Consider the following 26,547-nt stretch of genomic DNA (forward strand, 5'->3'; position numbering starts at 1 on the left):
TCGGCAGGAATCCGTTCAGGTGCATTCCAAATGCCCGTGCTATAATCGGGAATTTTACCACGTTACCATTCTGATTAACCATCGTATCCTCTGCAAACCTCATATGAAGTGCCGTGTGAATAAATTTCGCTTAGCCTGTCTTCAAACTTGGGGTGCGTGATAGCATGTATGTTGTGCATTTGATGTGTGCGTGATAGCAGATAAGCGTGATAGCTGAATGCGTGAGAGCAGGGGGTTGAGTGTATACACACACACACACACACATATATATATATATATATATATATATATATATATATATATATACACACAGTATATACATATACAGTAATCCCTCCACTATCCGACATAATAGAGCCAAAGGCACGTCCAGAAAGTGGTCCTGTCCGGATAGTGGGCACCAGCCTCCTGGACTGGTACTTATAGACCCTAACCCAGCCTAACTTTGAAAGCCACCTAAATAACTCCCTACCGGACATGCACAGCACCTATTTAAACCTATTTAAGACCCTATTCACAACAATAATGAACATAAAGCATGAAATAAATGAAAAGGAACCAAAGAATGAGGAATTAGAAGTGATTGTACCTCAGCCAGGGTACTTACATCACGTTTGTGGCTGCCTTTCTAAGGTTTTGGCAGTGGTGAAAATGCTCTTGAAGCATGTACAGTAATCCAGTGTTTTGCTGCACTTAATTCTTTGCACTGTGAGTTATAATTCTTTAACACTGCACATTGTTCTTAACTGCACCACTGCAGTTCTAACCGCCAGATAAACTGCCAATTTGCACTCCACAGTTGATCCTTTGCACTCTAAGTTCAAATTTCTTAACACTGCACAACACTGTAACTTCCCATGTGGTCTAGAGGCAAGGTATTGCAGTATATTCACTGTTTATTCACAAAAAACGAGCACGTGTGGCTTCCACTGTCTATTCACAATCGAAGTTAGAGAGTAACTGTTGATGTCGGAGAAACAGAGTTGACAGATCGCAACGGCCACGTTACCAATCTCCTCAACTTTCATTACCAAATTTAACTTTTCATTACCAAATTTGTAAAGCTAGCATGTATTCTTCACTAATTATATATACAAGTGGAAATACATGTAATCACTCTCCTTATAATTAACACCATGTTGATTATTTTCACGCTATGTAGGGTAGCAGATTAATCAGAGAGAGCAAACAATCAACCATCTCCCTCCTGTGTATCCTCATACATGTGAAAAATCTGATGGTAATTCATTATTCTGATTCATTACGAAACGAATTTTTCATTACCAAATTGGCCCACATTTGGTAATGAAAAATAACAAACGGCAACCCTGACAGGGAAAGGGGGAGGGGGGAGGAAGGAAGGGGTGAAGGGGCCATGGTGTAATCAGCTGTTTGGCGCCGCACAGCAATTTCAAATTACGGGTGGGAAAAAAATTCGGATTTTGGGGGGATTTTTTCTTTTTTTGGCCATTTTCGGTCCCGATGGTCCAGGCCCACAATGTCAAGTAAGTGGGAATGTCCGGAAAGTGGGCGTCCGGAAAGTAGAGAGATTACTGTATATGTATATATATATATCTCTATCTATCTATTGCCAGACGCCTCAATGCCGTTTGGGGTGGCCACAAACAAATCGTCTCCAAGTCGCCCTGTCCCCCGCCATTTCACTGCCCTGCTCCCAACTCACACCCCCTCTCTCATATACCTCTCCACCCCATCCCTCCATCTCATCCTCGGCCTCCCCCTCCCTCTTCCCCCCTCCACCTCACTCACATACACTCTCTTCGTCAGTCTTTCACCCTCCATCCTCTCCACATGGCCAAACCACCTCAGTGTGTTCCTCATAACACTTCCTATCACATCCACATCCACACCACAATGCTCCTTTATATCCTCATTCGTCAGCCTGTCTCTCCATGTGACTCCACAGGTTCCTCTTAAATAACTCATTTCCACTACATACATACCTGTATATATATATATACAGTAATCACTCTAATATCCGGACGCCCAATAACCGAACATCCCCACTAACCGAACCTTATCGTCCTGGGATCAAACATTCCCAAAATGGTCCGAAAATCCAAAAAAATTAAAAAAAAAATCGATTTTTTGCCGTCCATAATTTGAACATGCCGCGCGCGCCGCGTGAAAGCATTGTTTTGGTTTGTCATTCCTCCGACGTCCGATAAGAGCGCCGCTGCATCCTCCCCACTTCCTGCCTGTCTCTCACCGCGACTGGCCCTACGCTCTTCGCCATGGCTGCCCACGTGCTCGCTTTTGTGGTGGTGCCGTACTTGCCGCAAGGCCTCCTGCTGCTCTCTGCCCTCCTCTTAGTGTGTGTGATGATGGCCCCGCCTCCTGAGAAAAGGAAGAGAGTGGTGTTGACTCTGGAGAAGAAACGGGAGAAATTGGAGAAAGTTGATGCGGGTTGGCCTTCTTCACGCATTCTCCGCGAGTTCAACCTGGCCCGGTCGACTTTGTTCGATATCAAGCATTCCCGAGACAAGCTCATGCAGTACACGGCTGACTTCTCGTCGAGAAGCAAACGCAACGTGGAGAGGAAGGTTATGTTTACCCCCAAGTATGCAGAAATCGACCGCTCCACGTTGATTTGGTATCGACAGCAACGTGCAGCTGGTGTGATGGTACGTGGAACGGAGCTGAAGGCTGCTGCTGAGAAGTTTGCAAGGCTTCACGACGCCCTAGACTTCAAGGCATCTGAGGGTTGGCTCTTCACGTTCAAGTTGCGACATGGCCTTACTAACCGTAAAGCACATGGCGAAGCATTGGACGCTAACGAGGATGGAGTGGACGAGTTTCGGCACAAGGTGAAAGGCTTGATCGACAGGGAGGGCCTCACTCTCGGTCAAGTCTATAACGCTGACGAAACTAGCCTATTCTATCGCTCGGTGCCAACGAACACTCTAGCCGATGAGACGGAGAAGCGTGTACCTGGCCGCAAGCTTTCTAAGGAACGGATATCTGCTTTGTGTTGTGCCAATGCTAACGGCATGCACCGGCTTAAGCCCGTTATTGTTGGCCGTGCAAAGCAGCCTCGGTGCCTTCGTGGGGTGATGGATGTCCTTCCTGTCGTATGGTACCATTCTTTGAAAGCATGGTTCACAGCTGTGATTTTCAAAGACTGGTTTCACCGTCACTTCGTCAAGGAGGTCATCCAGTACCAGACGAAGACACTGGGAATTCCTCGCGACCAGGTAAAGGCTCTCCTTCTCCTCGACAATGCACCTGCCCACCCGTGCGACAAGGACTTGGTTGCTGAGAATGGCCGTATTAGGTGCATGTTTCTGCCACCTAATACGACTGCTCTCATTCAACCCATGGACCAAGGAGTGATCGTGGCAACAAAGCGCCTGTACCGTCGGAAGTTCCTGGACGAGGTGATGGTTGTTCTCGAGGACGAGGATGAGCGCAGGGAAGGACGTGACACTCGAGGCAAGCGGACTTTGGAAAACCTTCGCCGCTACAACACCAAGTCTGCGCTGTACAACTGGGCTAGTGCATGGAAGGAAGTCCCTGTGAAAACTCTTGAAAATGGTTGGTCTCGTCTGCTTCTCGGAACAGATGTGGAGTACGATTTCCTAGGGTTTGACGTGGATGACTTCCATGCACGGCTACGTACGCACAGCGACGATGTTGATGTGGACGATGTTCGTGAGTGGTTGGACGACGACGAGGGCGATCCTGGGTATCAGACGTTGTCTGATATCGAGATCGCGTCTTCGGTTGCTGGTGTCAGTCCCGAACTTGAAGATTCCGACGACGAAGGCGATGATGATGCGGACTCCTCTCAGCAGGACACTACTCCAGCCATCCCCAAGCTGAGCGCACTCCGGGAACATCTAGAGTTCGTCCTAGACAACCTGGGACACCTGGACTGCGACACGGAGATGGGGCCCTTGGGACTCGTGGAGGAAGTGCGTGCTTTCCGGCAGCGCATCATCAATCGCCAGAATCGTCGGTCCTTGCGTCAGTCAACGATTGACAGTTTTTTCAGGCCCGTGACCCCCGCTGTGCCAAGCCCTGGTTCCACTCCGTTGCCTCCCCAAGACAGGCCCTCATGCTCCGAGCCACAGCCCAGCACATCAGCTACAGTGGAGTCACCGCTCGATGTGAGTTTGCGGCTATCTTCAGAGTCTTCTGTAGTCGGTACGCCATCACCACGACCCACCGATGCACCCCTTGGTCGCCTGCCAGTGATACTCTCGGACTCTGACAGCGAATAAACAGCAAGAACTTCTCCACTAGACCACACGGGAATTTTGAGTGTTGTGCAGTGAAAAAACGGTGTGTTGTGTTAAGGTTTTCGAAATGAGAGAAAAGACTCAGTAGAAAAGAAATTTAACGTAACTAACCTTCTTTGTTTTGGCTTTGGAAAATAAAAAAAACTTGGGAAAAGTTAATGTGCAACACTTAAATTTAATGGAACATTATTTGGACTAAAGTGAACACTGTAAAGAGAACGGACTTCTGTGTGTTATTGACTAAGTTCAGTGCAAGACTTCAGGAAGAGTGTACTGCAAGTGCTTCAGGAAATCGTTCTTACTGTCAGAGTCCGAGAGGAGGCGGTTATTCATCGAGGTGGCCAGGGACTTGCTGTAAGTAGCCAGAATGTTTCATATTGTACTATTTTCCATACTATACTTACCAGAATGTTTCATATTGTACTTTTTTCCATACTATACTTACCAGAATGTGTCATACTGTACTTTTTTCCATACTATATTTACCTCATGCATGTGCAGTAGGAATGTGTTTTTCAGAGTTAGGTTCGGTTAGAGTCCATAAGTACCAGAATGTTTATTAATGTATGAACATACTTCTAAACCCACATTTTATGTTTCTTTTGCATTTATTTCAGTCATTTATGTGCCTTATTGGTGTGATTTGGGTGTTAAATAGGTGCTATGCATGTCCGGAGGGAGTTGTATAGGTGTTTCTCTGAGTTAGGGTCCATAAGTACAAGTCCATAAGCTGGGGCCCAATATCCGGACGAAACCAATATCCGAACCTACCGATGGCTCTATTGATCCGGATATTGGAGGGGTTACTGTATATATATATATATATATATATATATATACATATACAGTGTTCGTCAGAAGTATCGAGTGCCCTGCATCCCTCCTAAGAAACAAACCTTTCAACATTGAAAAAACATATAAATAACGCATTTTATTTACCTTTAGTGCTTCGTAGGGTAGCCTTTACGTTTCTTCACGGACCTGAGACGTCTTGGAAGTGAAAAGGGGAGGCTCCTGAGGTGCTGGAGGGGTATTTTGTCCCAGGAGTCATGAATGGCAGCTTCCTGCTTAGGCAGAGAGCTCACGTCCTTCCCTTGGAGACTCTTCTTTACGAGGTACCAGAGGTTTTCAATCGGGTTGAGGTCTGGGCTATTTCGTGGCCAGTCTTTCATGAGTGATACCTCGCAGTCACGAAGCCAATTGGTGACCGATTTGGCCTTGTGAGCAGGTGCACCATCCTGCTGAAACACTCGTGCACCTGTTAGCTCGAATGAGTCTGATAAATGATCACACACAAGCTCCAGGTAAACATCCTGATTCACTCTGACATTCTTGGGAAGCACAACAAGCTTCCCAAACCTTGACCAGAGAAACAAGCCCATACCATGAGTGAATCAAGATGTTTAACTGTGCTTTCTACATACCGTGGGTCAAATGGGTCACTACCTTTGTGTCAATACACACGTGCTCCTCTGTTACAGGTAACATTAAACGTTGCCTCATCAGACCACAACACTGACAACCATTGCTCCTCACCCCAGTTTAGATATTTATTAGCAAAGGCAAGCCTACGAATTCTCTGGCTCTTGGTGAGAAGAGGCTTTCTCACAGGCCTGTGACTTGTGTAACCAAGTTCATGGACCCTACGAGACACTGTTCTCATAGACACCTCACCAAACACTTCCGGGTTGCTCTCCTTTATTTTCTTTGCACTCAAATGAGGATTAAACTCCACTGCATGTTTTAAAACATTAACAGACCTTGGGGAAGTTTTCCTAGGCCTACCAGACTGCGGTTTCTTTGTGGGAACTTCACCACTGTTTTCCAACCGAAACTGTGCACACCAACGACACACTGTCAATCGTGCCACACCAACCAATTCACTAATTTCCTTTGTCTGGTGGCGTGCCTCCTTTAGAGCAATGATCTGGGATATGATTTCACTCGATAGTTCACGGGTAGGTGCCACAACAAAGTGGTGAAGGCCAAAACACTGCGAGACACTTGGCAAAAAATGGCGCAATTTGAGAGGGAGACGCGGTGGAGTTCCTCTCTCTCAGACAGCCCGTGGGCAACTGAGGCGGGAACCAACCAGCGCGTCGGAAGACCTCAGGCTACCATAACGTCATGATAGCACCGCAAACTTATGGCTCAATTTTTACCCCCTGAAATGGGTGATTCTTTTTTGGCCATAAGTATTGTGCGCCTGGCGGTAGGCGCTCAATAATTTTGACAAGTACTGTATATAAATATTATATAAATATTATATATATATATATATATATATATATATAAATATTATATAAATATTATATATATATATATATATATATATATACTGTATATACATCATCCACTCACTTGATGTAGTGCTGTCTACTTCTTCCTTAACCTTTATCATTCTTTTTCTGTGCCTTCCCTCCTCTCTTCCTATTTCTCCCATCTTTCCTGTCACTAATTATTGTTTTTCTTTCCATTACAGGTGGCTTTACATTGAGTGACAAGCCAAATGGTTTCCTGTAAGCCAAGAAACCATTTACAACGCTGGGTGGTAACCATATAACCAAACCATACGTGTTCCCTACGTATCAAGTGGGTTGGTGGAGGGTTAGTGCCCCTCCCTGTAAAACAAATAACTCTAAGTCAAATGGCCACCCCATACGGGATTATGTCGTCTGGCAATAGATAGATAGATAGATAGATAGATATAACACCATCATCATCCGGACCTCATTTCTCACCCAAGGGCAGGGTGAGGAGTAACAATGTCCAGACAGCCCAAATCTGCCCAGTCCAATGGACCATGCCTCCATTCACTCATCATTCAAGCCCCCGGAATCCTGGCTCTATTGGATATGCCAGAAACATTTATCACGTTCTGTAGCTTCACATAAACATATCCAATTGAGTCAATTTGAAAGCTGCCACATTAAAAAGGGGTGCTAAAATCCCTGATCATGCACTTCTTCTCACAGCATTCAACCTATCCATCTCGATCTCTTGTCAGTTCCCTAGCCCCACTGACTTCCAAATCTCTCTTCCTCACACACTCGTCCACCATATCTCTCCACCTTCTCTTCGGCCTACCTCGCCTCCTCCCTCCTTCAAATTCGCTCAGCTATACCTTTTTCACCACTCTATTGTTATCTATTCTCTCCACATGACCAAACAATTTCAGTAAACTCTCTTCGACTCTGGTGTCCACCTACTTCCTCCTCCACATCTTTCATGAATCACATTATTTCGTATCCTATCCACCCTCTGTACTCCACATACATTCCTCAGCACACCCATCTCCACTGCTCTTACTCCTGACCTTTCATTTTCATGCCACACCATAGTCTCACATCCATATGTTAAAGTTGCACTAAAACTCCCTCATGTAAGCCTCATGCAGCTGCAACACTCAAGCCTCTATTTCTTATCAAGGCCTTCATTCCACCAGCTACTTTCTTCCTTGTGTCACTCTACTTTTCAACTTCTTTTGCATATTCTCCTCTCTTTTTTATCACAGTACCCATGTATTTGAACTCTCTCACCAATTCCAGTCTCTCTCCATTCCCTGTAACATCACATTGGGAGTCACCTTCTCTCTCAGTAACCATCACTTTACTCTTTTCAACACTTACTCTCAAGGCACGAAGCTCGCAGACATCAGCAAAACTTTGCACTAGCCTACCAAATTCCTTGCAAATTACTTGCAAGTAGTACTGCATCATCAGCATACAACAAATTTGAGATATTCCATCCATCACCATTCATTTTCAATGTCATCCCTCTCTCCATTACTCGTGTTTTTACATCTCTCATCACCCCATCCATATACTGTATATATTGAACAACCATGAGGATATCACACAACCTTGTCGCACGCCCACACCGATCGTGAACCATTCACTTAGAGGCACATTAACCCTTACACATGCTTCACTACCATCATAAAAACTCTCGACAGCACCTAGCAGCTTACCATCTACACCGTACATACGCAAAACTTTCCACAATCCCTCTCTCTCTACTTTGTCATATGTTTTTTCCAGATCCATGGATCCCATAAACACCTTATGATCCTTCTCACAAGCCTATAGATAGATAGATAGATAGATATATAATCATCCACTCACTTGATGTAGTGCTGCCTACTTCTTCCTTAGCTTTTATCATTATTTTTCTGTGCCTGCCCTCTTCTCTTCCTATTCCTCCCATCTTTCCTGTCACTTCTTATTGCTTTTCTTTCCTTTACAAGTGGCTTTACATTGAGTGACAAGCCAAATGGTTTCCTGTAAGCCATGAAACCATTTACAACGCTGGGTGGGAACCATATAACCAAACTATACGTGCTCCCTATGTGTTACCAAGTGGGTTGGTGGAGGGTTAGTTAGTGCCCCTCCTCCCCGTTAAACAAATAACTCAAAGCCAAACAGCCACCCCTTTCAGGATTATGGCGTCTGGCAATAGATAGATAGATAGACAGATATACAGTATACATATATATATATATATATATATATATATATATATATACAGTACCCTCGCGTCCAACACGGTAATATTGTCATGCATGGGTCACGTGTTGGACCAAAAACGTGTTGGACAAACAATAAAGCTTATGGGGAAAAATGAATTATGTCAGCAACCCTAGGAAAAGTCACCTTAAATACCTACCATATACCTATACATATACTGGTACTATTGTAATTATAATAAATGGTACTGTGCTATGAATGATAATTAACCTTTTAGGATAGTGTTGGTGGGCTTGCTGTGAATGGAAGGTGGTATCCAAGGCTGTAGGTAGTCCTACTGGGTCTCCGGAGGATGGCTGTTGGCGTCACTAGCGGGTAATGGCACTGCTCCTCCTCAACCTCCCTCATAAATCCTTCGAAATCACACTCAGAATCACTATCTTCGTCCACAGCCATGGAAGGTCCTGCTTTTGCCTGTCCTAGCACTCTGTAATCCTTGGCAAAGGGCATGCTTCTCACACTGTTGCCAGAGCCCCGTCTCGTGACTGTGGAAAGTGATCGCTGTCGCTGACTTGGTAGAGAATAAGGAGATGCAACTTTGTTTATAAACTGGTACACACGCCAATGAGAAGGGTTTCAAAACGATTGATATTTATTCTAAAATATTAATATGTATTCAGTGTCAGGCTATATGTTCAATGCTGTAGTACGATACATTCTCTGTCGAGTCGCCTGGATTTTGGTCACACTGTTTTGCCCGTCGTATCCTCGGCAGGAATCCATCCACATGAATTCCAAATGCCTGTGGTATCGTCGGCAATTTTACCACATTACCGTTCCGATTTACCATCATATCCTCGGCAAACCTGGTATGAAGTGCCGTGTGATAGCCTTCAGCTCCCAGGATCTTGTCTTGGTTTTTTATTATGGTCCTCACGTTGGCTTCATTCATGTTGTAGGCCTTGGCAATGTCAACTTTCCTCTCCCCTTTCTTCTTCCTCTCGATGCTTTCTAGCTTGGTGGCCTGAGGGAGGTGCCGACGCTCCTTGGGGTTCTCAGAAGGCTTCCTAGGCATCGTGAGCAGGGTAAAATGCAGTAACAAGGGTAGAAAATGCAGCAAGAAAAAAGCACCTTCCAATGCGAATTATGCGACTGAGTGGCGCTGTGGCAGCAGAAATTTAAACAAAACATCACGTGACAGCAGAAGCGTTTTTAATTGGGCGGCATCACGATCACGTCACGATAGCGGGCGGGGAAGGCTACTTGATCAGAAGTTTTCATTGGCTATCATCATCATGGGAATGTCCAGTATGACCGTGTTGGACCAGGGGTGATTGTGCTAGAGGTGAACTCTGCGGATTTCGCCCACTTCTCGGAGCTCTGTGTGTGTTATGCTAACACACTCATGTTGCAGTAATTAAATCGTATTAAATAATACTAATTATTTGCTCTCCGTGCTGGACGTGAATCATGCTGGACTAACGCCTGTTGGACACGAGGGTACTGTATATATATATATATATATATTTCTTACAGACCTTACACAAAGAGTTTTTGATGACATCAATTCAGCTAGGCCACCACACAGAACACTCCTAGTCACACTAGACATCAGCAAAGCTTTTGATGCCATCCCCTGCCATAGCCTCACAAAGAAAATATTCATCATAAAAACATGTACAATAACACAAGAAGATGGCTAGCAAACTACTTAGCAGGCAGATGTGCACATGTAACATTGCTGGTCAGTCATCAACATCAGAAACTCCACAAATGGCATCCTTCAAGGATGTTTTGTCTCCTACACTCTTTTACTTATACATACATGACATTCCCACACCCCACACACCACAGATACACACACAGCATAACACTTACCTGTACACACCAAAATGCAAACACAGCAGCACACACCCTCCAACCTTACCTCAACATACTACATGAATGGTTCACCACAAGCAGACTCAATATAGCCCCAGCCAAATCTACACTGACCACTCTCACAAACTGGACAGCAGAGCATAGTCACATTCCACACCTCACCTTAAATAACACTCCCCTACCACACACACACACACACACACACACACACACACACACATGTACAAGAAGAACAGAAAGAAGTGGTCAGCTTAAGAGAGATCATCCAAGAAGAAAGGGAAATGAACAAGAAAAAAATGGAAGAAAATGTAGTGAAAATACTGAAGAAAAAAGAGAAAATAGTGAGAGAAACTGTAGAAAGGAACAGATGTGTGGTAGTATTTGGAAACAGGGAAGAGGAAGAAAAGGTTAGGTTCGTAAGACTCGAGAGAGACATGAACCTGGTGAGAGGAATATTAGGCAAGATTGACCCCGAAGGAGACAAGTGGGTAAAAGAAATTGAGGAAGTAAGGAGGATAGGGCCTTATAAGAAAGGGGAAACAAGACCAGTGAGAGTAAAGTTTACATCAGAAAGTGTAATAAATGAGATACTTAAAGTGACTTGGAAATTAAGCAAAGAGGCGGGGATGGAAAATATTATAATAAGAAAAGATCTGAATGAAAAAGAAAGAGATGTTTTAAAATCATTAAAGGAAGAAGCAAATGCAAAAAATGATAAGAGATCAAAGGAAGAATGTAATACTTTTTTTTGGAGAGTATTGGATATGAAAGTAAGGAAGTGGTATTTAAGGAAATAGAAGTGAAGGAAACTAGAGGGGGATGGCTGTGAAAGATCAGAAGTTGAGGAAGTTTTACGGATAGATAGTAGGAGATAAAAGGGTATTCAAAACGTCAAAAATAATTTGAAGGTGATATATACTAATGTTGATGGTTTCATATCGACAAGGATCGAAATTAACGATTTCTTGAGAGAATATGAACCTGATATCATGTGCCTTGTAGAGACCAAATTAAGAGAAGATATTGATGTTCATTTGGGAGATGGTAAATACAAACTGTGGAGAAAAGACAGGAAAGAAAAAAAGGGAGGAGGAGTGATGATAGCAGTGAAGAACAACATAAATGTAGATACTGTGGAAATGGGAGAAGACAGGGCTGAAGTGATATATATGAAATTAGAAACTGGAGAGAATGTTAAGAGAGATATGGCGGTAGTGTATGTTCCCCCAAAGACGAGAGCATGGAAGGATGACGAATACCATGAGATGTTGTCAGATATGGCTATCTATTTGCAAAAAATAGTTGAGAAAAGCAATAATATAATTTTAGTGGGTGACTTTAACTGTAAAGAGGTGAACTGGGAGGAATGGTACTCGGGAGGCAGCGAGGATTCATGGGGAACTATGTTATTAAATATAATAATGAATAATGTGATGACGCAATGGGTCAAAGAAGAGACACGGTTTCGAGGTGAGGACACACCAGCAAGGTTAGATTTACTGTTCACCAAAGAACCCGATGTAATGGAATCATTGAAATATCTCTGTCCTTTAGGAAAAAGTGATCATGTGGTTATTGAGTTCCAGATGTTAACCCCTACACCGCGGGCTTGTTTACCAATGACTTCCGTGTGCCGCGGGGTTATTTGGGCTCCAACAGACTCTCAAAAAATATTTGCCAAAAATCAGTTATTAGTCCTAGAATAATAAAATTACATAAGCTTATGGCACATACCTTCAGCTTTCTCCTGGAATGATTGTTGAGCCTTCGTCGGTTACCGTAGGACTTGTGGAGACCTCTGAAGTAGGGTAACGAAGTCTCCACTTTACACTTCCCGACAACCCGTAATATGATTACCACAGCCAGATACAAACACTATAAACACTATTCTACAATTTTCAAGTAGTTTGGGATCCATACTAAAAAAAAAAACACTGTGAAAGCAGTGGAAATTACGAGCGCGTCTGATCGTCGCACTTGCGCTAGTTCGCTCTAGGCACTCTGTCATTTATTATTCATAAAACCCCTCACACTTTATATTTCTATTACTATATAACACTTATATATATCTACAGTCTTTATCCATAAGTTTCCTTCATTAGTATTAGTTTATTGTCACTGTAGGGATTCAATTTCTTTCAGTAAAATACGTAGCATTCACTTTCTCGTCCTGTATACTAGCACTGAGAGTGAATGTCACTTTCATCTTCACTCTCATAACTCATAGCATTCAGACATGCTAGAGTGAAACTTTCACTTTCATTACTCCTAGGGTATATACTCGTATTCTTATAATACTACTCATTTACATTTCTATTTACGTTCTCTATTTTATTTACGTTATTTACATTTCTATTTTATTTACACTGTGTTATGCACTGTCACTTGAAGTAACTTATAAGACTATTTTCCATTGTTCACGTATATTTACATTCATTACTTTCACTTGCTGTTTACACATTATTTACAATTCCACTTGCACTGTTTTACTCAACAGAAAGATCGTAGTCACTCTTTTATCAATTGTCAGCCCTTTACCTCTTTCCACAAGAGGTTTAGTAGGGGGTAAAGGTCACAGGGCCCTTTGCATGGGGGTGAAAAAGTCCTTGAAGTCAGCATGAAGAAACATACGTACCCTCACTTCGGAAGATGAGAGTAAACTGATAACGGAGGGCCGGGGTAGAGGCCTATATAGGGGATATTCAGTGTTACCAATGTTAGCTCTTGAAACAGCTATGTCTAGCACTCAAATGATTGGCAGGAAATCTAGACAATACATTATAAATTAGGTAGTTCCAGGTGAATGTAAATATCACTTAGGCTTCTCCCTTCCCTCCTTACATGTATATTTATTACGAAAATAATTATATGGCATATTTCAAGGGGAAAAAAACAGCGAAAATTAGCGAACGAGTGCACGTGAGGTGCTGTCAGGTGATAATTAGCCAATTCCAGGTGTATGGCACTCTCACTTATCTTATTTCTTTCTTGTATATATTATTTGGTATAAGAATAGGACATAGGGCTTATTTCAATGGATGAAATCAGTGAAAAATTCCAGGGAAGATTTACTTAGTGTTGCACGGCCGGGCAGGCGAGAGGATAGGGTAATGGAGGGGGGTTAGGGAGGGGAGTCAAGAACGGGAAGAAATGGCTAAATTGTCAACAATGGATGGGAGTACAGATGAGATTAGGAGTGCTGACTAGTGTTGGACATTGGCAGTACTGATAGATGACACAAGCCCCCACTTGGAAGCCCGGGTGAATTCAAAATAACACAGAATCACAAAAGCGACGCCCCGCGGTATGATCCCTTGCTCCCAAGCGTCACGAAAGTGATACCCCGCGGTTAAGGGGTTAATAGGGAACGTCGAGCCAAGAGACGAGCTTCATAGACAGGGAAGACACAACTTTGGGAAAGCAAATTTTACAGGATTGAGAAACTTTTTTGAAAATGCGGATTGGAGAAAATTCAGAGAAACAAAAGAGATACAGAAGAAGTGGGATATCTTTCTAGACCTCTATAATTTGGAAGTGGAAAAATTTGTACCAAGAGTAAGAGGGAAAGAAAACAGGAAAAAGGAGTGGTTTAATAGAAGGTGTATGATAGCAAAAAAAGAGAGAGATAAGGCGTGGAACAATTGGAGAAAAAGAGGTAACAACAGAACATAGGAAGAATATAAAAGAACAAGAAATGAATACACAAGAATACGTAGAGAAGAAGAAAGGAATATTGAAAAAGGTATAATAGACAAATGCAAGGATGAACCCAAACTGTTTTATAGATTTGTTAATGACAAACTGAAACAAAAGGAAGGAATCACCAAACTGAAAGTAGAAGGAGAGGTCTTTAAGGATGCGGCAATGGAAGCAGAAATAATGAACAAATGTTTCCAGTCAGTTTTCACTAAAGAAAAGGAGCTTGTGGAAGGGGAGGGAGTGATTAGAAATGTTCCTGTGATAAAAGATATAAAAGTGGAGGTACAGGAAGTGTATAAATTACTGGAAACTCAAGATGTAAGGAAAGCCCCAGGACCTGATGGAATTTCTAATTGGGTACTGAAGGAATGCAGAGAACAACTGGCGGATAAAATTCACAGTTTAATCGTATGCTCACTGGAAGAGGGGAAAGTGCCACAAGAATGGAAGAAGGCAAATGTGGTACCAATTTACAAGGGAGGAAACAGGGAAGAACCCCTGAATTATAGACCAGTGTCTCTAACCAGCATGGTCGCAAGATTGTGTGAGAGAATCCTGAAAGACAGATGGATAAAATATCTGGAAGAGATGAATATTTTGGCTGAATGTCAGTTTGGATTCAGAAGTGGAAGGTCATGTGTTTCTAACTTGTTGAGCTTTTACTCAAGAGCGATTGACGTGGTACAGGAGAGAGATGGTTGGGTGGATTGTGTGTACTTAGACTTAGAGAAGGCCTTTGACAAGATACCTCATAAAAGACTAATGTGAAAACTAGAATATATAGGAGGACTGAAGAAACTTCTGGAATGGATGAGAGACTTTTTGAGAGACAAACAAATGAGGACAGTAATAAAGGATAGGATGTCTGGATGGAGGGAAGTAACAAGTGGAGTCCCTCAAGGCTCGGTGTTGGCGCCAGTAATGTTCCTGATTTACGTAAATGATACGGTAGATGGAGTGAACAGTTATGCAAGTCTGTTTGCTGATGATGTAAAGATCCTGAGGAAGGTAGAGGTTGAGGAGGATTGTAAAATACTGCAGGAGGATTTGGATAGGATACACAATTGGAGCCGGACGTGGGAAATGAAATTTAATGTAAAGAAATGTAAAATATTGGAAATGGGTAAAAGTACCAGGAGGCCATCACTGAATTATTTGTTGGGTAATGAATTAATCACAAAAAGGAGAGAAGAGAAAGATTTGGGAGTGCTGGTCCAAGATAGTTTGTCACCAGAAAAGCACATTAACAAGATAGTTGGAGAGACTCATAAACTCTTGACTAACATAGAGCAGCATTTCATTATATGGATGAGGAGATGATGAAAAAATTGATAGTGGCAATGATCCGCCCCAGGTTAGAATATGCAGCGGTAGTGTGGTCCCCACACAAAAAGAAAGATATAAACAAGATTGAGAGAATACAAAGAACAGCAACCAAAATGGTCCCCAGTCTGACAGACCTGTCATACAGAGAGAGGCTGGAAAAACTGGATTTGCCTTCCTTAGAGGAAAGGAGAAAGAGGGGAGACATGATTGCAGTGTTCAGGACCATGGTGGGAGTAGATAAAATTGACAAAGAAGATCTGTTTGTATGGGATAAGAGAGCAACAAGAGGACACGGAATGAAATTGAAAAAGTCAAGCTGCTTGAAGGATATCAAGAAATATAGCTTTCCTTACAGAAGTATAGACTTATGGAATAGCCTGGACAAAGAGATTGTCCAGTCTAAAAACTTAAATGAGTTTAAAGCCAAATTTGACTTATTGAGAAACAGCGATGGAAACCCACGAGCATAGTACATTCCGTGTATATCACAATTAGGTATAAATACTTAAATATTGGAACGACTTAGACAAAGAGGTGGTGCATGAGAAAAACATTCATGTGTGTAAAGGTAGACTTGATAAATGTGGATATGGAGACAGGACAACACGAGCACTGCTCAATTCCTGTATACTACAAATAGATAAATACACATACACACACACACACACACACACACACACACACACACAATATCCTTGGTGTAACATACATTACATCAATGTCATTTAAACAACACATCACAAACATTAAAAATAAATTAATACCAAGACTCAATGCTGTAAGGTCACTAGCCCATACAACATTTGGACACAACAAAGTAACCACCACCACAGTATACAAACAATATATACATTCAGTGATGAATTATGCAAGCCCTGCTTGGGCCTCTAACCTCACTAGAACACACTACAACACCCTACAGACCATATAGAACAAGGCCTTAAAAACAATTACAGGCTGCACAGCTATTACAGCTACAGACCACCTACACCATGAAAGTCCTCAATGTCAAGGATCATCTAGATATGAGAGGCACACAAATTCTTGCCGCAGCCTCCACAAACCCACACCATCAACTACACTACATGGATGCACATCCACACACACCAGGGAATATCAAAACAACATCAAGCACACGATATTATACACAAATAATGTCATCTCTACCCCCCTCGCCTGCCTCAACCCAGCTTCCAGAAGCATATCCATACTCAGATTACTCACTGCTCCATTCAGTCACTCAAAGACGGCCCTCTGATAGTCAACCTTCTGAATCCTACCTCCCTCGTGAGGACAGGGTCCACCTGGCCAGGCTGAAATGTGAGCATCATCCAGTCCTCTTGAGTTACCAGAAGAGGTTGGATGACTCAGTCGCTGATGCCTGTCCAGGATGCAACACAGCACTCCATACTATTACATTATGAAAGACTGCATTGTACACAATCGCCTGTGCCAACAGCACAACATAAACTCCTTGAGAGCTCTGTGGGAAAGCCCGGTCTCGGCTGTGGCCTTCCTTAGGGACTCGGGGTGGTTCGGCCAGAATGCCTAGGAAACAACTACTACTACTACTAATACTAACACATGTCACAAACAAAGATCCCTTAGCACAGAAGGAGAGCCCTCTCAATATCAGGAGGGGCAAAAGCTCCCTGAACTTCTTCCAACCACTCCTCACTCTAATCACAGAGCTAACTCCAGCCCCACCTCCAGCACATAACATGTCTCCCAAACAACAAAACTATTCCACACATTCATGAGACTCACCAGCAAGATCAATCCTTTCATGCCTGACAATTTCCACATCCTCTCCCCAACACACTGCACACATGAAATCTGCATTATCATGCAGTCTACCTCTAATACCACTATATCTCTTATGCACCCACTTATCACAAACACTGCACAAGATGGAAGTACAGTACTTCCCATGCCCTTGTGGCAAATCGCCCATGGCCACTCTACCCCTTTTTGACATTACTGCCAGCAGCCCTAGATATCATCACTTTTGTTTTACCTGCATTTACTCTTCAGCTATTGTGCCCCATACCATCTCTCCACTTCCTAAGTCTTTCCTCCCCCTCCCTTTCATTCTCTGCAATCAACACCAAATCATCAACATACAATATCTCCCACGGGAGTTCAGTTCTGAAGTCACCTGAGAGAGCTTCAAGTAACTACTGAACAGATATCCGTACTGCATTTATGAGAACACAAATGAGCATGTACACAGTTATAACTGTTATAACAACACTCATGGCAACATGCTCAACCTACCTTTTTCTTTTCTCTGGACAAGAGTTTTATAATATCTTCCTCTGATGCTGGTCCTACAGGCTTCCCATCCTCTCTGTACGTTGGGTCTGGGTCTGCTTTTGCCTCATTCATCTTCTGCTCTGTATCTTTTGGTCTCAGTTCTTTTTCCATATGATTACTAAAGTTTCCAGTACTGTCAATGTTTTCCTGAAGATTAAGCTGGTTCATTTCAGATTTTGAGTCGTCTTTGCTTAGTACACTTCCATCAACATTCCCATCACTAGAATTTAAACCTGCCTTTCTTTCCAAACTCTCCTTTTTATCATATTCACTTTCATTAATATTATCATTTAACAGGTTACCATTTACTGATTGTTTTTCAGTGTTGTTTGCATCTCTGTTTTCACTTCCTTTTGCTTCTGCACGACCCTTCCTCAGCTCTAACTGGGCCTCATGCAAGTACTTCTTCGCCTTGCTGAAGTTGTAAGTCCGCTTTCTTAATGATACTTGCAGCTGTATGGGAAAAAAATATATATATGAGTTCTTTTGCAAATGATTTGACGGGTGTTCCTGTTGGATCACTGTCTACTAAAGGTACAACCGCACTGCCTCCTGTGCTTAAGGGCAGTGTGCCACCAAAAGTGAGTAGGCACTGTGTTGGCAAGTTAGAGACTGGGATATTAAACAATTTGAAATCCAAGAAAATCTGTGCATACAATGTAAGAAGCCTCGCAGAAGATTACAAACTTGATAACTTAATCACTGAACTGCAAAACATTAGTTGCGATATTGCAGGTCTGAGTGACACCCACAGCAAAGAAGAAAAAGTAATTCAGCTCAAAAACAGCAACCACCTATTTTCCTACAGAGGAAGGCAAAATAAAAGAGTTAGTGATGTAGGACTTCTAATTAACAGAAATCTTGCAGACAACGTTGTTAAATTCAGCAGTGTATCTGACAAAGCAGCACTGGTGGTATTTAGACTGTACAAAAAATATACCCTGAAAGTAATACAAGTATATACACCAACTTCTCTAAGCTCAGATGAAGAAATTGAAACATTCTATGATAACATCTCCCAGATTATGGAAGAGGAAAAGACCATATACTATACTCATGGGAGACTTCAATGCAAAAGCTGGGAAATCAAAAATGGAGAAGCATGTATGGGAAAATTTGGAGTGAGAGAAAGGAACAAAAGAGGAGAAATGCTGGTAAACTTTGCTGAAATATATAACATGAGAATAATGAACACATTCTTTCACAAAAGAATAGGGAGAAAGTGGACCTGGAGAAGCCCAAATGGAGAAACAAAGAATGAAATCGACTTCATTAGAGCAGATAAGAATAACACAATCACAAATGTCACAGTTACCAACCAAGTAAATATCAGAAGTGACCATAGAATGGTAGGTTACACAGCCAGATTCAATTTCAAATGTGAAAGAAAGAAGATGATTAAAGATAAAAAGATATGCCCAGTAAAAGTAAATGAAAACAAAGCAGCCCTTCAGTTGGAAATAAGGAACAGATTTCAGGCTCTAAGTAATGCTCAATGTGACACTTATGAGATGAATGACAGACTAACAAAAGTGCTATCAGCAGAGGTTGTAGGCAAACCTAATACAACCAAAGCCAAGAAGTATTCAGAAAAGACACTCCGGCTTATAAAATAAAGAAAGGAAATGAAAGTAAAAACAAAGAAAGATGAAATAGAATGAGCAGAATTAAATTAGCTTATCAACAAATGACAAAGAGAAGAAAAAAGGAAGAGAGACATGGATCAGATCAAAGAAACCATCAAAATGGGAAAAAGTCTGAAACATGTCCGAAGTAAAATGGAACTAGGAAAGCAACAAAGTACATCACTGAAAGACAAAAATGGTGAAGTCATTAAATGCAGAGATAAGATGGTGCAGAGAGTTGAAGAATTTTACAAAGAACTGTATGCATCAAAGGCTGTAGTACCAATAGGTAACTTTTGAGTTGACACAAGCGAAATACCTGAGGTAACACCAGATGAAGTAAATATTTCTCTTAAAATATGAAAAGAGGGAAAGCTCTGGGAGAAGATGGAATAGTAGTAGATTTACTGCTGGATGCAGGAGTAGAAGTACAAAACAGGCTTGCTCACTTATTTACTCAGTGTATGAAAAAGATGAAAATTCTCAAAGCATGGTGTAATGCAATAGTTATTTTACTTTACAAAAAAGGTGACTTAGAAGACCTTAGTAACTATTGACACATTAGCTTATTATCAGTCATTTACAAACTCTTCACTAAAGCCCTTACGAACAGAATTACTACAAATTTGGAGGAAAACCAACCTCGTGAACAGGCAGGATTCCGAAGCGGGTATTTGGCTACTGATCATCTACATGCAATGAATCAGCTACTTGAGAAAGCTACAAAATATAATAAACCTCTGTGCCTAGGGTTTTGTTCATCATCACCATCATCATCATCATCATCTGGACCTCCTTTCCACTCTAGGGCAGGGTGAGGAGTAGCAATTTCCAGACAGCCCAAATCTGCCAAATGCAAAGGGCCACGCTTCCATTCACTCATCATTCAAGCCCCCAGAATCCTGGCTCTATCGGATACACCAAAAACATTCACCACATTCTGTAGCTTCACATAAACGTATCCAGTAGAGTCAAGCCAGACACTGCAACGTTAAAAAGGGGTGCCAAATCCTGATCATGCACTTCTCCTCACAACATTCATCCAGCCAGCTCGATCTCTTGTCAGTTTCCTAACCTCACCAACGTCCAAACCTCTCTTCCTCACACATTCATCCACCATATTTCTCCACCTTCTCCTTGGCCTACCTTGCCTCCTCCCTCCTTCAAATTTGCTTAGATATACCTTTCTCACCACTCTAATGTTAACCATTCTCTCCACATGACCATACCATCTCAGTACACTCTCTTCAATTCTGGTGTCCACCGACTTCCTCACTCCACATCTTTCACAAATAACATTATTTCGTATCCTATCCACCCTCCGTACTCTACATACATTCCTCAGCAGTCCCATCTCCACTGCTCGTACTCTTGACTTCTCATTTTCATGCCACACCATAGTCTCACATCCATATGTTAAAGTTGGCACTAACACTCCTTCATGTATGCCTTGTGCAGCTGCAACACTCAAGCCTCTGTTTCTTATCATGGCCTTCTTTAAAGTAGCTTAGGTTTTGTTGATTACAAAAAAGCTTTCAACTCAGTGGAGCACACAGCAATTATAAATTCACTGCGAGAACAAGGAGTGAATAAGAACACTGTAAAATTGCTTGGAACATGTATAAAGAAGGAACTGATACAGTTAAATTACATAAGGACTCAGAAAAAATTTGATTGAGAAGGGCATGCATCAAGGAGATACAATTTCACCAAAATTATTTACAGCATGCCTAGAAAGTATTTTCAGAATGCAAGACTGGGAAAACAAAGGAGCGAATATAGATGGAGAAAAGCTAAACCATTTAAGATTTGCAGATGACATTGTCCTAATCTCAGAAACAGCAGAGACATTCCAAGAAACGTTAAATGACCTGAACAGAGAAAGTCTCAAAGTAGGGCTAAAGATGAACCACAGTAAAACTAATGTTCAATCCACAAACACAAAAGAACGTCATCAGAATAAGCGGAGAAATTCTTGAAGAAGTCGAGGAGTACAATTTCTTGGGGCAAATAATAAAATTAACAAAAAATAATGATAGCAAAATAAAAAGATGCATTACAATTGGATGGAAAGCTTTCGGAAAACATAGAGACATTATGAAAAGCAACTTGCCAGTTTGTAAAAAACGAAGAGTATGTAATGAACGAATAATTCCAGCTATTACGTATGGTTGTGAGACCTGGAAACTGATAAAACTTATGGAAAATAAATTAATCAGTTCTCAGAGAGCAATGGAAAGGTCAATGTTGGGAATATCTTTAAGAGACAGGAAAAGATCAACTTGGGTGAGAGAGCAGACTAAAGTCAAAGATATTACAGAAGTTATTAAAGAACAGAAATGGAGGTGGGCAGGCCATGTAGCAAGAATAAGGGATAACTGATGGAGCAAGAGGTTGACTGACTGGACATCAAGAGATTGTAGGCGTAGCAGGAAAAGGCCAGACAGGAGGTGGAGAGATGAGATAGAGAAATCTGCAGGGAAAACATGGCAAAGATTGGCTCAGTCAAGGAATTTGTGGAGAAGGTTGGGGGAGGCCTTTGTTCAGCAATGAACTTGTAGTGGCTGATGATGATGATGATATATACTGTCTATCTATCTATCTATAGCCTGACGCCCTAATCCCACAAAGGGTGGCCATAGGCAAAACGCCTCCAAGTCGCTCTGTCACCCACCATTTGACTACCCTCCCCCCAACTCACCCCCCCCCTCCCTCATATACCTCTCAACTCCATCCCTCCACCTCATCCTCGGTCTAACCCTCCCTCTCCCTCCCTCCACCTCACCTACATACACCCTCTTAGTCAGTCTTTCATTCTCCATTCTCTTCACATGTCCAAACCACCTCAGTGTATTTCTCCTAATCTTCTGTATATTAAATATATACACACAGTATATATTTAATATACAGTAAAACTTCACTATAACGGATTAATTGGGGCCCAAGTCAATCTGAAAGGGGCAAAAGTTTGATAAACGTGACACCTGGACTTCCCCTGCTAACCCGGACTTTTTCCAATATATCAGACATTAGTCCAGATCTCACCAATGGTTTTTCACCTCCACTGAAGTGTTGTACTGTACTATACATTCACTACAATGATCAAATGGTCATCATCATCATCTAAACCTGAGTTGTCCCATGAGGGCAGTAGGACCCTGGGGCTAGGCAAGTTGGTCCTGACATTTAAAATGAAATTGACATGCCTCACTCATCCCTGAGTGACATTACGTGAGCAATAAACCCCCATCACCGCTTGGATATGAACCGACACAGGCTAAATCCAGTTGGAGCACCTTAATTACCCACAAAACCACCAGGCACCAATTATAAAACAGTATATGTACAGTCGGCCTAAGAAGTTACGGCGGAGTATCCAGAAGTTTTCAGTCAGCGATAGTGCACATACTCTTCCTTATATCTCCACGAGGTGAAACCTAATACGTAAAATTGTTACAAAAAACAATAAATCAAGGGCAAAGTACCTGTATATTTCAAAATTGTAGGAAGGAGTTCATTACTTACGATAATAGGAAATCCTAAACAGAACTAATTGAAATTTCACAACTATCGCTCAGGGACAGTCAGGAATAATTTGTGGAGTTCAAGTCTAGTATGGTAACACAATAATTTTTTAGTAGCATAAGACTGAACAAAAGGGAGCTTCAATAAACAATTAAAATTAATAATTATTATTTATAAAATAATTTCCATTACAATACTAGGGAATAATTTAATGTCATTTATTTCAGTTTCCATTGTCTCCATGGACGATGACAGATAGCGGGAAGGCGGCGGAAGCCAGTAAGCTATTTTAAATGTTTCGATCAACACGCACGAAAGGAGATACCATTTACCCATATTTCACGGTATGTAAGACGCACACGGCTGGATTAAGCATGTGGGAGGCCCGGGGCCCGCTTGGAAGGGAGGCCCCCTTTCCAACTCCCCCAATGGCATACACCACAGACTGGTAACCTAAATCCTAATATATAAATAGGACACTTTTAGTTAGGAAATACTGAACGGGGACTATTCATCCAATGCTGTAATATGTAATGCATAAACACGAAATGAAATGAACACAAGTTGCTCTGGTGGGAGGCCCCCTCTTGGTGGGTGGCCCAGGGCCCGGGCCCCTTGGGCCCCCCCCTTAATCCGGCAGTGAAGACGCAGCATTGTGAAAGACGCACCCTAATTCTGGCAGGGCAGTTCTGTGAAAAAAAAAGTTTGACCCAACCAAGACTGCAGTAAGGTTTCTTGATAAGAGCCATTACCACACAGATACACACTCGCCTTTCAGAATCTATTCATTACTGATCATCAGCCTTTGGTTTCTTTTTTCTATATACAGTAACCCTTCCAATATCCGGATCAATAGAGCCATCGGTAGGTTCGGATATTGGTTTCGTCCGGATATTGGGCCCCAGCTTATGGACTTGTACTTATGGACCCTAACTCAGAGAAACACCTATACAACTCCCTCCGGACATGCATAGCACCTATTTAACACCCAAATCACACCAATAAGGCACATAAATGACTGAAATAAATGCAAAAGAAACATAAAATGTGGGTTTAGAAGTATGTTCATACATTAATAAACATTCTGGTACTTATGGACTCTAACCGAACCTAACTCCGAAAAACACAATCCTACTGCACATGCATGAGGTAAGTATAGTATGGAAAAAAGTACAGTATGACACATTCTGGTAAGTATAGTATGGAAAAAAGTAAAATATGAAACATTCTGGTAAGTATAGTATGGAAAATAGTACAATATGAAACATTCTGGCTACTTACAGCAAGTCCCTGGCCACCTCGATGAATAACCGCCTCCTCTCGGACTCTGACAGTAAGAACGATTTCCTGAAGCACTTGCAGTACACTCTTCCTCAAGTCTTGCACTGAACTTAGTCAATAACACACAGAAGTCCGTTCTCTTCACAGTGTTCACTTTAGTCCAAATAATGTTCCATTAAATTTAAGTGTTGCACATTAACTTTTCCCAAGTTTTTTTTATTTTCCAAAGCCAAAACAAAGAAGGTTAGTTACGTTAAATTTCTTTTCTACTGAGTCTTTTCTCTCATTTCGAAAACCTTAACACAACACACTGTTTTTTTCACTGCACAACACTCAAAATTCCCGTGTGGTCTAGTGGAGAAGTTCTTGCTGTTTATTCGCTGTCAGAGTCCGAGAGTATCACTGGCAGGCGACCAAGGGGTGCATCGGTGGGTCGTGGTGATGGCGTACCGACTACAGAAGACTCTGAAGATAGCCGCAAACTCACATCGAGCGGTGACTCCACTGTAGCTGATGTGCTGGGCTGTGGCTCGGAGCATGAGGGCCTGTCTTGGGGAGGCAACGGAGTGGAACCAGGGCTTGGCACAGCGGGGGTCACGGGCCTGAAAAAACTGTCAATCGTTGACTGACGCAAGGACCGACGATTCTGGCGATTGATGATGCGCTGCCGGAAAGCACGCACTTCCTCCACGAGTCCCAAGGGCCCCATCTCCCTGTCGCAGTCCGGGTGTTCCAGGTAGTCTAGGACGAACTCTAGATGTTCCCGGAGTGCGCTCAGCTTGGGGATGGCTGGAGTAGTGTCCTGCTGAGAGGAGTCCGCATCATCATCGCCTTCGTCGTCGGAATCTTCAAGTTCGGGACAGACACCAGCAACCGAAGACGCGATCTCGATATCAGACAACGTCTGATACCCAGGATCGCCCTCGTCGTCGTCCAACCACTCACGAACATCGTCCACATCAACATCGTCGCTGTGCGTACGTAGCCGTGCATGGAAGTCATCCACGTCAAACCCTAGGAAATCGTACTCCACATCTGTTCCGAGAAGCAGACGAGACCAACCATTTTCAAGAGTTTTCACAGGGACTTCCTTCCATGCACTAGCCCAGTTGTACAGCGCAGACTTGATGTTGTAGCAGCGAAGGTTTTCCAAAGTCCGCTTGCCTCGAGGGTCACATCCTTCCCTGCGCTCGTCCTCGTCCTCGAGAACAACCATCACCTCGTCCAGGAACTTCCGACGGTACAGGCGCTTTCTTGCCACGATCACTCCTTGGTCCATGGGTTGAATGAGAGCAGTCGTATTAGGTGGCAGAAACATGCACCTAATACGGCCATTCTCAGCAACCAAGTCCTTGTCGCACGGGTGGGCAGGTGCATTGTCGAGGAGAAGGAGAGCCTTTACCTGGTCGCGAGGAATTCCCAGTGTCTTCGTCTGGTACTGGATGACCTACTTGACGAAGTGACGGTGAAACCAGTCTTTGAAAATCACAGCTGTGAACCATGCTTTCAAAGAATGGTACCATACGACAGGAAGGACATCCATCACCCCACGAAGGCACCGAGGCTGCTTTGCACGGCCAACAATAACGGGCTTAAGCCGGTGCATGCCGTTAGCATTGGCACAACACAAAGCAGATATCCGTTCCTTAGAAAGCTTGCGGCCAGGTACACGCTTCTCCGTCTCATCGGCTAGAGTGTTCGTTGGCACCGAGCGATAGAATAGGCCAGTTTCGTCAGAGTTATAGACTTGACCGAGAGTGAGGCCCTCCCTGTCGATCGAGCCTTTCACCTTGTGCCGAAACTCGTCCACTCCATCCTCGTTAGCGTCCAATGCTTCGCCATGTGCTTTACGGTTAGTAAGGCCATGTCGCAACTTGAACGCGAAGAGCCAACCCTCGGATGCCTTGAAGTCTAGGGCGTCGTGAAGCCTTGCAAACTTCTCAGCAGCAGCCTTCAGCTCCGTTCCACGTACCATCACACCAGCTGCACGTTGCTGTCGATACCAAATCAACGTGGAGCGGTCGATTTCTGCATACTTGGGGGTAAACATAACCTTCCTCTCCACGTTGCGTTTGCTTCTCGACGAGAAGTCAGCCGTGTACTGCATGAGCTTGTCTCGGGAACGCTTGATATCGAACAAAGTCGACCGGGCCAGGTAGAACTCGC

General features: G+C 42.8%; 1 protein-coding gene across 1 annotated transcript in view; it reads right to left on the reverse strand.

Annotated features, from left to right (window-relative positions):
- Positions 1-26,547, reverse strand: part of Dus3 (Dihydrouridine synthase 3) — a 329,322-nt gene that overhangs the window by 162,081 nt on the left and 140,694 nt on the right. The window contains exon 5 of the mRNA XM_080275728.1: positions 17,912-18,403. Within this exon, the coding sequence (XP_080131854.1) occupies positions 17,912-18,403 (492 nt within the window). The remainder of the gene's footprint in view (positions 1-17,911; positions 18,404-26,547) is intronic.

The sequence above is a fragment of the Coenobita brevimanus genome, chromosome 62 (genome assembly GCF_032717465.1).
Source record: "Coenobita brevimanus isolate Jiangsu-jjx chromosome 62, ASM3271746v2, whole genome shotgun sequence".
Lineage (NCBI taxonomy): Eukaryota > Metazoa > Arthropoda > Malacostraca > Decapoda > Coenobitidae > Coenobita > Coenobita brevimanus.